Source organism: Tursiops truncatus, chromosome 12 (genome assembly GCF_011762595.2).
Source record: "Tursiops truncatus isolate mTurTru1 chromosome 12, mTurTru1.mat.Y, whole genome shotgun sequence".
NCBI classification, from domain to species: Eukaryota; Metazoa; Chordata; class Mammalia; order Artiodactyla; family Delphinidae; genus Tursiops; species Tursiops truncatus.
In genome coordinates this window covers 53,006,120-53,018,135 of record NC_047045.1, presented here as the reverse complement: position 1 = coordinate 53,018,135, position 12,016 = coordinate 53,006,120, and the positions used below count along the sequence as shown (strand labels likewise).

General features: G+C 35.1%; 1 protein-coding gene across 2 annotated transcripts in view; it reads right to left on the bottom strand.

The window, feature by feature from the left end:
• Positions 1-1,912: 1,912 nt before the first annotated feature.
• RNF217 (ring finger protein 217) overlaps positions 1,913-12,016 on the bottom strand; it is a 127,034-nt gene continuing 116,930 nt past the window's right edge. Inside the window, exons 4-6 of one of the 2 annotated variants that reach the window (XM_019951870.3) lie at positions 11,074-11,275; positions 6,320-6,391; positions 1,913-4,925 (exon numbers count right to left, since the gene is read on the bottom strand). In XM_019951870.3, the coding sequence (XP_019807429.1) occupies positions 4,852-4,925; positions 6,320-6,391; positions 11,074-11,275 (348 nt within the window). In that variant the 3' untranslated portion in view covers positions 1,913-4,851. The remainder of the gene's footprint in view (positions 4,926-6,319; positions 6,392-11,073; positions 11,276-12,016) is intronic. The other variant, XM_019951871.3, reaches the window with a different exon arrangement.

Genomic DNA, 12,016 nt, shown 5'->3' with positions numbered 1-12,016 from the left:
CAATTTCTAGGATTACTATAATTTCAGAAACTTGGCTACATCTTTTCCAGGTATGTTTTACTTGTTTTAAATTTTCAGCTTGATTCCACCCACCCCCCTCCCTGCCCCCCCCCCCCGCCAAATTTAAAGAGGTGACGTATATTTGCTAATACTGTTATTCTACTGTGTCTCCATCAAAATACTGCAATTAGTTTCCTCAACTCTGTCAAATTGCTTAAATGGCACAAGTATTTTAAAGTGCATTATTGGATCTTAAGGCTATATTTATACTAAGCATTAACACAAAACAATAAAGTTGACCACAGGAAAGATTACTTTCAATAGTTGGGATAGATTTCAGCCACAAATATGAAAGGTTAAGCATACGATCCAATGGGAAGACTCACATTAAGGCATACATGCAGTCTGCATATAAAATTCACATATAAAATGGCGTTTGCCATGAATTTTTATTTTGGTACTTAGTGAAGTTACCAATGGATATTATTCAGGCCACTAACTTTTTATAATTATGAATTTAACAGAGCTCATAAAAGTCTAGTGTTAAAAACAACTGCATTGTTTAACACGGGAGAAAGCAGATCCATCTGGCGGCACGTGTACTCAATCTGACAAAGGTCTGGAAGGAATGCTAGGTGCTTTGCACGTGCCTGAGTGAGTTTTTAACCCACTCCTTTCTCTCCTCCTCTTTTCTAGTGTAGAGGAGCTGGTTAGAATCTCAAAGGAGTGTAGAAAAATGAGGTTGCATTGTTTGGGGACTGGAAGAGTATTTTGAAGGTCCTTTAGGGGATCCACGGGCCATGTATTTGGGTGATAGGATTGAAAGATAAAGACTACCTGTGGCCTTGGGACTCAAGAGATGGTGGGTGACACAAGACAGGGAATTTCCTGACAGGCACCACTGAACCCTGATATTACAGCAAGGAAAGTACAATTAAAGGTACCAGGTTGTAACCCGACCAGTGTTTAATTTATCTTTGATTGTTTTCCAGTCTGTTCTACCTTTAGGATACAATAGCACTTATCAGAAAATCAAGGTTGGTGGCAACAGAATGTTGTTTGTGCCAAAAGGTTTGACCCCTCTTTTCTTAACTTCACATACAGAAGTTCTTAGGGAAATGCTGGGATTCATTGTAAAATAAAGGTTTCATGTTATTCCAAGTTTATGAGCAACCCAACAAACCACCAAACCTCACATACAGTCAAAATTATTTTTCTGTGGAGAATGTGGTCATTCATAATCACCAACATGTTGCTTCCTACTTTTCACAACGGCATAATTAAGTTCCTCTGTGGAGCAACATGCATGAACATGGAGAGTGTTTTAAAAACCGTGACAAACATGATCACTTTGGCTATTTCATGTAAATCCCTCAAGTTTTAAAACTAGGCAATCCAAATGTCAATGCATCTTTCTCACATTATCTTATAGACATCTCATTGCATTTTATTTTTATTGGAATAAGGTGAATTTTCTTTTGTAAGTGTTGGCAAGATATTTATTTGGCTAATCAAGCATGGGGGGGAATTATCCTGCAAAAGATGCTTTTCTTTAAAAATGATGCACTTTTACACAAGTCTTTCTCCAAGAAAAGGGCCTTAAGTATATCATCTCTATGATCTCATTCATTGAAAGTGCATTAAAATTTTATTACTAATATAAAAACCGAATTTAAAAACTTATGAAAATGTTCACACAGTGACAAAAATATATGTAAAGCATCTTCACTAATGCTTTGTAATAGAGAAGTGAAAACAAACTTGATGTTCATTCAATAGGAGACTGATTAAATAAAGTATAGCCCCACAATGGAATTTGTAGTAACTGACAAAAGAATGAGGTACATCTATTTAAACTCTTATGGAAAGATGTCTACCAATTCATAGTAAAATGAAAAACAGTCACAGGACAGTAAGCATATTATTATTCTATTTATACAAAATGAATACACACACAGATACACACACACACACGCATACTTATTTGTATATTTATAGATAGTATCTGGAAAGACACATACCAAATTATTAACAGTGGTTACCCCTAGAAAATAAGGGGTGGGGAAAAGCAGAGGAAGTTGTATTTTATAATTCAATATAGTTGATATTTTTAAAAGGAGCATATATTAAATTTACAATGAAAACATATCAAAAAATGACAAGCCTTGGATAAAAAGATATTCATCTTACATGCATGCTGCTTTTGTTAAAGTCGTTTTTAGAATTTACCCCAAAAGGTGCGACTGTTTTACCTTCAAGTTAGCACTAACATATAAATGATCTTTTATTTTTCTCCCTTTTTAAGATCTTAACGATACTTAGCAAAAAAATTCACAAATAACGATTTTAAGTCACTAGCAGGGAAAGGCCTGATATATACCAACTTTGAAAGCGAAAAATGCATATGTTAATTTTTTTAAATCTATGCAATAGAAAAATGAAAATCCTGTGAGCACTGTGCACACTATCGCGAGCGCTGATGAAAGAGCCTTCACTGATAACAAACGCCGCTCTGTAAGTGGAAAATTGGAACATTTCCAAATAATATAAAAATATCTCCAAAAGATAAATTATTCAAAGAAAGGAATAAAAATCCCTGAGTAGGCCAAAGACAACAGATACAATAACCTAAGAAAATAGATTATCCAGGACCAGAGAGTATATTATTTAGCTAGATGGTATATATGTATTCATATACAGCTATGTATATGTCTAAGTATATATACATACACATACATAAACACATCCACTAGATTTAGAATTAATCATATTCACACATTGTCAAACTAACACCCAAGTCTAGGAAAGGGCAATTTACATAAATTAAGCACTTTTATAACAGAATTACACGGATTTAGGGCTAGAAATTCCCATTCTCTCAGTTTTAATACTAGAGCAAGTAGAATAGGCACTCAATAAATATTTGTTGGATGGATAGATGGTTGGATGAATGGAAAGAGGAATTTGTGAAACTAGATTCTTCTTGTATCATGTTATGCTTTAGAAACATGCTATTCCAGGCCATAAATGGCACACCCTCCTCTAACTGGAAATAGACTAGTCCAAAGTATAGCTTTTCTGAGCGTTACTCAGAAAAGGATGGAAGTGCTGGCTTGTTATCCATGAAAGCAAACTTCACTATTACAGACTTTCCAGATCAAATAAGAATGATAGATGTTCTTATACTCTGGAGCCCAACAAGACAAACTATCCATGTTAATGCATGTTTTATCACATAATCTATTTCAATTCAGAAAAGGTTGTTGAAGAATAAATGCTACATCTACGCCAACAGCTAATGTTAAGGATCTGGAGACAAGTGGAAACTTTAAGCTTCTTAGAGGTCTTTAATTCCCTTCTGCTGATGAACATTCGTGATGAAAACAAAAAAAACCACAGTTTAGTTACTTGTCCTTTCCTTATTTTTAAAGATTTCTCAGCTTGGTAAAACATCCTGAAAATATTTTTTTCATTTTTTTTTGTTTCCTTCTCCAAAAGCAGTTTATATTTTAGATAAACCCAGGAACACAAAAAGTTTTGTTTTAAATCACCCCTCCATAAGAAGATACCAACACATTATTATGCATTTGAGCAATAAACATAAGAAAAATCCTTCAAAAACAGTATTTGTTTTTATGAAAAACTTGAGGAGTAAAAGAGAGAGAGAGAGGGAAAGGAGAGGTGAGAGGGTGGGGTTTTAAACAATATCATATGCTTAACCTAAAGCATAATTATTGTAATCACAAGTTGGTTAAAAAATTAGCAGAATAGGGATATGTTTAAAGGCCTCAGCAGTTCTCTCTACAGCACACTTATTTAAATTAATTATAGAGTGAAGCAAGTATGCCAACATATAAGAAATCTGAAAAAGAAGACAGAACGTTCAGGTCTTGAGAATTTCCTAGAAGCAGCCTATTAGTTTTATCAGTTTATAAAGTTTGATAATCCTTGAGGTGACACTGCACAAATTTCTGTGTGTGTGTGTGTGTGTGTGTGTGTGTGAGAGAGAGAGAGAGAGAGAGAGAGAGAGAGAGAGAAAGAAATAGAAATGGTCAACATCAAAATAGCCTGTTGTGTACGTTGACTTTAATTCAGTACATTACCAAATTATGCCCACAAAGGAACAATCATTTTTAAATATGTCTATGAAAATGTGGAAAAATAGTGTAGGCATGGAACTTGACAAGTACAAGGTATTGGACCTAGTTTTAATACAGATATGTATATACACACACATTCACACCCCTACACATATACACTTCAGTAACTATGATTCTTCTCATTCGTTTAGTTTCATTAGTTCCCTTTTGGGCATTGAGATTTTTAACAATTATAGCATCTGAAGGATGAAGGAATTATACTGCTTGGGTCACGGATGAAAATTGGTGCATATGGTGAGCCTTCATCTTCTGAAAAGTGGCCTTGCTTGTTGGTACAGGTGGGACCTTCAGTTATTCACACCAAGTCTCAGAAGAGGGCATGGAGGGAGATTCAGGTACAAAGACGGTCCAAGCAATGCTCAGGAGATGCATGCTCAGACAGTTGTGAGGATAACTGGTTCTAATTAAAATACTTTCTTCCAAGAACCATTAAGAAGATCAGAGTTATGATATAGATGTTTATAGTCTATGAAAGTGACCATTTTGTAAAAGCAGCAATCTGTATAAGGAAAGGACAGGATACCATGTCGGGAATGCACCGGAGCTAGAGGCATTGTGGCCTGCACAGAACACAGGAGAAGAGATGGCAAAAGGGTCCTCTTGGCAGTTTTCAAGAAGTGACCCTCAGACAGGTGTATAATTCTGTGTAGCTCCTACCCGGACCAGCGTAGTCAGATGAAATCATCTGCATTTACCAGTGCATTCCTGTCCGTGATCGTTTTCTCTGTTTTTTACAAAGGCAATAGATAGGAAATACAAATAAACCTGGGGATTAAAAAAAAAAAAAAAAAGATTAAAGCTAATTAAGAGGACAGGCTTTTAGTATCATAGATTTGAAAATTTTCTATTTTCAAATTTTTATTTTGCAAGCTATTTATAAATAATCATTATTTAGTAATACATGAAAATGAAAAGAGGGAAGACACCTATGCTATGAAATGTACTTAGTTCTTCAAGATTTCATTCTTTATTATTTTTCTTCAGCTCCTTCTCCCCCTTTTAATGAAGTCTGTGACACCAGTTTGGATATGAATGTTTTTTATCAAAATATCAAAACTTAAATCTTCTTTATTATCCCTAGTCATATCACTTGCACACTGATATTCATGCTTCAGTTTCAGGCCATATAGCATGTTACTTAAGAAAATGGGCAGTGGAGCAAATGTCAGCTTTGATTCCCAGTTCTACCACTTGTGAGGTCCTAGTAAAGCCTTAATTTCCTCAACTGTAAAATGCAGATAATAATAGTATTTACTTCATAAAGCCTCATTCACCGTAAGAACTTAAATGTTAGTTACCTTATAATTCTATCTGTCCTGCACATGCAAATTACTTGCTAAACAGAACTTTACATATAAAAATCAATTTACTTAGGAAACAAGAGAAATCCCATCTACTATGTGGAACAATCATCAAAGCAGCCTTTAGCTCTAGTGTTTAATTTTAAATCCTCTACAGCAATGGTTCTCAAAGTGGGATCCTTGGACCGCCTGCATCAGCATCACCTAACTTTTTAGAACTAGGTCCCTACACTGAATCAGAAACTGTGAGTAGGAACCAGGAACCTGTTTTTTAACCAACCCTCAAGGTTCTTATAAAGCACTCCAGAGTCTGAGAACCATTGCTCGAAAGTACGTATTTTAATATACTTGTATGAATAAAACTATATTTATCACTGATACATTTTCTATTTGTTAGTGCTCAAGTATATGCTGGGTACGTGTTCCTATCCACATCAAAAGCATCTTTTTGACCCAGGGAACCCTTTTACTAGAACTAACCGAAGACCCAAAGGTGTAACAGAGCCTCTTTTCTTCAATGTTCCAACCTGAACTCAGAATTGGAAAATCTGGGTTCTTGTCTACTGGAATCTTTTGCTAAGATACTAGTTACATTAACTTTTGTATTAAAAGGGGACTAATAATGCTTTATAAGAAACATGAATCAAAGTGTTCATGGACTGAGAAAGTGTCACACAAATACACCCTGTACGAAACACGCTCCTCTCAATCTATAAATCATGTGCTGATTGCTTATTTCTAGCAAGCATGGAACAGGTACCATCTACACTTAATACTGACTCACTATTACATTTACACTCATATTCTCTCTGTGGCACTCAGAGAATTCTCATCTCAGATACATTAAGTATTTCTTACCGATTACAACTGCTATGGCCCCTAGTGCTAATCCCAAGACCAGAATTAGAGGTGCAATGAATAATTTTCCAGCTGGAAAACAAAAGGCAAACCATTTAGAGAGTCTTAAACTAAAACTAAAAACAATTTCAGCAATGCTTTTTAATATCACAATGTATGTTATTTTTTAAGGAGTCATTAAAATTAAGGCAATATTTCTCTAAGGAAATGTATCAGGTGTAGAACAAATACACATATGTAAGTTCAGTAACTTCACTCAAGTCCTGGGCACACGTGTCATACATCACATAAATCATCCTTTACAAGCAAGAAAATACCAAAGCTACTGGTTCACTTTATTCCACCAGGACCATTCATCTTTGTGTTTTTCCTTTCGATCTCTTCCATTTTAAATTTTTTAAATTCTGAAAGATTAAGAAAGGAGTGACATTCTGAGCCGGCAGGAGGAAATCTAATTAGCTCACAAAATGGAGAGCTAGTAGGTGCTACAGAGGGCTGTGCCCAAGTCCACATCTGAAAATGTGATTTATTTATTTCCTGGGTCCAAAATAAACTAACTATATGAACACCTAATACACTGAATTACAAATGGGATGTTTCAATACCATTGTTAGAAAAAATTCCCAATAAACATACAATATATTGAAGGTTTTTCAAATGAATCATTTTAACAAACTTAGAAAGGAAGCACTTATAAGGATGCCAAATGGCATCAACCAGCACTTTTTTTTCTAAATGAATAACTGAGCAGTGATTACAATAAACTCTAGTTATAGCACAGAATTCACAACTGGAATCCTACTAGCGTTAAAAGGCACTAGCACAAAAATAGAGGCTAGTAGTTAATATCTTGTCATTACATAGTAATCTTGATCTTAAGACATGTGACAGCAATAGCTGTACAACCCAAACACAACAAGAGAAGAGGAAGGAATGGAGGGACTTTGCAGTAGACTCCCTTAGCTGTTGAAAATAAAGCAGCAACACCATTCTATAAATAAGGACAGTAATTTGGAATAACCAATTACATTAAAAAACAGAAACATAATGCAGCCATCTGTTGGAAATTTGTCAGAAAAATATTAACTTCTTTATTCTTAAGAAAGGGGCTTTGGAACCACAGAAAAAACATAGATTAAAAAATACAGTTTTTAATATCTAATTTTGAAAAAACTGCCATTCAATTGACACAATGTCTAACCATGGGGTTTACTTACATTTTTCACCAATGACAGAATCAATCAAGTAATACTAAATCACATTGAACAATTACATTTTGTACATTCTTAAAGCTACACTTGAGTTTATACTATATTGATTTGCATATTGTAAAAGAATCTGGTTTTTTTCCTACACACGTAGCTCAGTGAGCTCATTCATGTTTCCTTTTTAAGTAATTATCAATATATTTTCATAATAGTGATGAAACATGACTGCAAGGTAACAGCACTATTTTTTTTTTATTTTCAAATATCACAGAACTCAAATAACCAGATATGTGCTCTTTCTCTTTTGGAAGTAATAAACTTATTACAATCATGCAATCAATGTTCAGTACACGTTAAGTCTACCTTTGAAACTGTCTTGAGGACATTTAAGCACAGATTCTCTAATTCCTAGCTCAATAATAATTCTTTTAAAATACCATTCTCAATAGCTGAAATAGTATTCTATTATATCCATATATTCTAGCTTATTTAAATATTTTAGTATTTATTTTTTGTTCCCTTTTCTGCTATTTAAAATTATACTTGCAAATAAACCATTGTCAACCTAGATGTTTTATCATGTTTTAAAATATCCTTCACATTATTATCAAATTTCTTTGTAAAAGAATTGCACAAAATTTCCAGTTCGTTCAATAGAGTATGGATGTCCAGCATAGAGTATTAACTCGACAAAATATTTGCTAATCAATATCCAGAAAAAAATTTCATTTTTTACATTTCTCTGACTACTAATAACACTGAATCTTTTAAAACATGTTTATTGGCTATCTGTATTTCTTCAATTCTGGTTCCAGACTTCTTTTCTTTTTTTTTTTTCTTTTCTTTTTGAAAAATGTGATATTTATTTTTGGAGGGGGGCCTCCATTGCTTTTGTTCATATAAATTATTTGCCAACTAGAAATCAGTTAAGGACCTGTATGTTCTTTATTATTATATGTTTTAATGTAATATTTTCAATATTTGTATGGAAGTATATGAGAACAAAGCATTCTTTCTGTCACTTTTATTCCCAACACCATTCACTGAATAACCTACCTACTCCCTACCAGGGAGATACCTGCATGTCAGAGGCTGCTAATTACCCTCAAATCGCTGTTCTCCCTTATTCTCTAGAGGCAGAACCTCTGATCTATGGCTGGGCAGATGGTCACATGACCATCCTTGTTTTCCAACCTCCAGCTGTGAGAGGAGGGCAGGCCCTTTCTCTGTCTCTGTCCAAGGACATCTGCAGGCTGTGGTCCCAAACTGAGGAGCAAACTGGGTTCCATCATGCAAGGATGGAGGGCAGGAGGGCTTTGCTGTCATCCATCTACTCTCTTCCATGGCAGGGAGAAGGTAACCTTGGGACTTACAGAGTAACACCTTTTCCTACCTTTTGTAGGGATGATATGTTTGAAATTAAATTGCTCTTTTTATTTAAAAACATTGCTTATAAAATCATTCTGTCTGATTTTGTAAAATGTAATGGGTAACATGAATTATTGTATTTTTTCCTTGTTTGTCCACAGGAAAAAAGTCCACATTTCCCTGCTATACTTGGAGTGATGGTCCAACAGCAGTTCGAGGCGGCTGTGCTGGAGGTGCAAAAATATGTGTAGGAGGGAGAGCTTATCATAGGGCCAGCTGCTCCCTCCTTTGTCAGGTTCATCCTGACACACACGAGTACACACACATACACAGAAAAGAAAATGGGCCCAAAAGAAAACCATTTATAGAAAGCTGACCATAAAATTAAAAATAAAAACAGAGAAGACTGTACAAAGAAAACACTTCCCTGCTGACAATGTTTATGGGCTGTCCATTCTACAGTCTGTTAAATATCTTGACTCTATTTTATGACCTGGAAAGAGAATTCTAGTGGCATCTAGGCAAATGGTGAAAGGACTCAAAGAGAATGCACCCAAAATATTATTGAACAAATAGGGCAGGAAATGACTTTCCTTATTTAAGAATGACTAAACAGAAAAACGAAAAGGAAAAAAAAAAGCATGGTCAAATCAAAGATTATTTAAAACAAAAATGAAAGGAAACACTTTGCCACAAAATGGCATTGAAGTAGGAAAGGAAAGGACTAACAGTGCAGGAAATGTAAGGATTTTGGTTTTTAGGTTGCTTTCTGTATGTACAGACTGACTTACAAATAGGTTACAGCTCAAAACTTAATTTTGCAGTTAGTTTTCTCATGGTAATATTGTTATAAATAGTGGTTAGATTCCCTAGCTATCCCTCTAAAGTCTGTTTAACTAGTAAGTATATATTGGTTATATAAATATAATATATACCGTTATAAGCAACTAAACAGAAAAGCACTGAAAATCATTAAAACCAATCTTGACTATATTGAATGCTGTTGGTTGTGGGAAATTATGTTTAATTAAAGCTCAGTAAGGGTGTTTTTATAGATATCATATAAGATTTTAGAAAATGATGGCACTGGTTTCCTCATGATAAAATGAAATTTAAAATATATGTTCTATTGTTTACCTGACAGAAGTATATTATTACCATCAGCTTTGTTCTGATTAGCCTGACATGATTCTAGCGAGGACAGCGGTTTACAATAGTAATGAAGTGATGGAGGGCTAAAGAGTGATATAAAGATAGGCTCACAAAGTAACCAGGCACAAGTAAGTAGAAAGCAAGAAACGTAGACAATGTTAAAAAGTATTGTGTATACATGAGAAAGACTGCCAGAGAAAGAAATAATGGAGTTCTGCATGATGAAAAAGAAAGAAATCTCACAGTAGGTATATTCCAGAGGAGTAGGGAGCCATTGGAGAACTACTAGGCCAGAAGAACACTGCATCACTCAGAGGTGGTGACACTAGGCCAGAGCAGGAATCCGTGTTTATCTTTGCATATTTGTATATGAGACTGTGTGTTGTTGAGGACGAAGAAAGGGGTAAAAAATTCAATCCATAAAAGCATTGCACTTGGATATTTAAACTTGGGTTTGTATGCAATGAGGGCATTTGATGCTCATTTAATTAACTGTTAGCTATTAATATTAACTACTAATACAAGAGAAAATATATACAAATATATACAATGGCTTATCAACTATATAGGTACAATGGAACTCCATTACAAGACTCTGAAACATAGGGATTTTTAAAATTGCATTGTTTGTCTTCCATGGAAGAATAGAGGATATGCCTAAGACCCACTGCTAGGTACTGTCACTACAAAAGAAATGTGACATTGTCCCCTTTCATCAAGTGGCTTACAATAGGTAAGTGGCTTACAGAAGACTAATGACTTCATATTTCTGCAGTGTAATAAATTATTTGTTTTTTGAACAAAATCTGCTTGCTCATGTAAGCAGTGCCCTGCTAACAAACAAGTTTTTTATTTTAAACTCAAAGGGAGAGAGAACATTCTTCCTCCTATTTTGAGCTAAAGGCTCTACTAGAATACCTGGCAGGTGCTGAGATGCGTCATGGCTATTCTATTACATTCCTAAGTTCTATCATCATCACTGCTTCCTTCCTGGGGAAGATTGTATAAGTCACGTCAGACACTCACCACAGACTGACCCTCGCACTAGTCTCCTTAGATGAGGTCTCTCTGGGAGGTAGCGGTATTTGCATCCAAATATACTGAGGTTTGATGTGTGGTCTCCAAAGAAACGGAGCTGGCGGTATCTCTCCCCACATCGATAACAAAAATTAGTGTTACATTGTGAACAAGTCATATGGTCACACCCTTCCGTTCTCTGGATGTGGATCTGTACCAGCGAAAGAGGGAAGGAAAAAAAAGGTTACTAAATTTTTTATAAAGTAGAATCTGGCAAATGTATGGAATAACAGTTACTAGTTTCACCAAAATAAAAGCCTTACAAAGCATTCCTGAGGCTGTAAGTTTGCTTATTATCATGCTCTCCCAGGCCACCTTTGTATCAAACATTTTAAACATGTGTAAAGCTCAATAACATTTCAGGTGCTCAAGCTGTTGACTTATTTTGAATAATACAGATATAAACAAACACATCCCAAAGAAAACTCACTTATCTTTCCAGACATGCATCGAACTCAATGATTAGGAGGCAATTTAAAATGCTGTGAAGGTGAGAAATGCAAATCAAAACTACAAGGAGGTATCACCTCACACCGGTTAGAATGGGCATCATCAGAAAATCTACAAACAACAAATTCTGGAGAGGGTGTGGAGAAAAGGGAACCCTCCTGCACTGTTGGTGGGAATGTAAATTGATACAGCCACTATGGAGAACAGTATGGAGGTTCCTTAAAAAACTAAAAATAGAACTACCATACAACCCAGCAATCCCACTCCTGGGCATATACCCAGAGAAAACCATAATTCAAAAAGACACATGCACCCCAATGTTCATTGCAGCACTATTTACAACAGCCAGGTCACGGAAGCAACCTAAATGCCCACTGACAGACGAATGGATAAAGAACTTGTGGTACATATACAAAATAGAATATTACTCAGCCATAAAAAA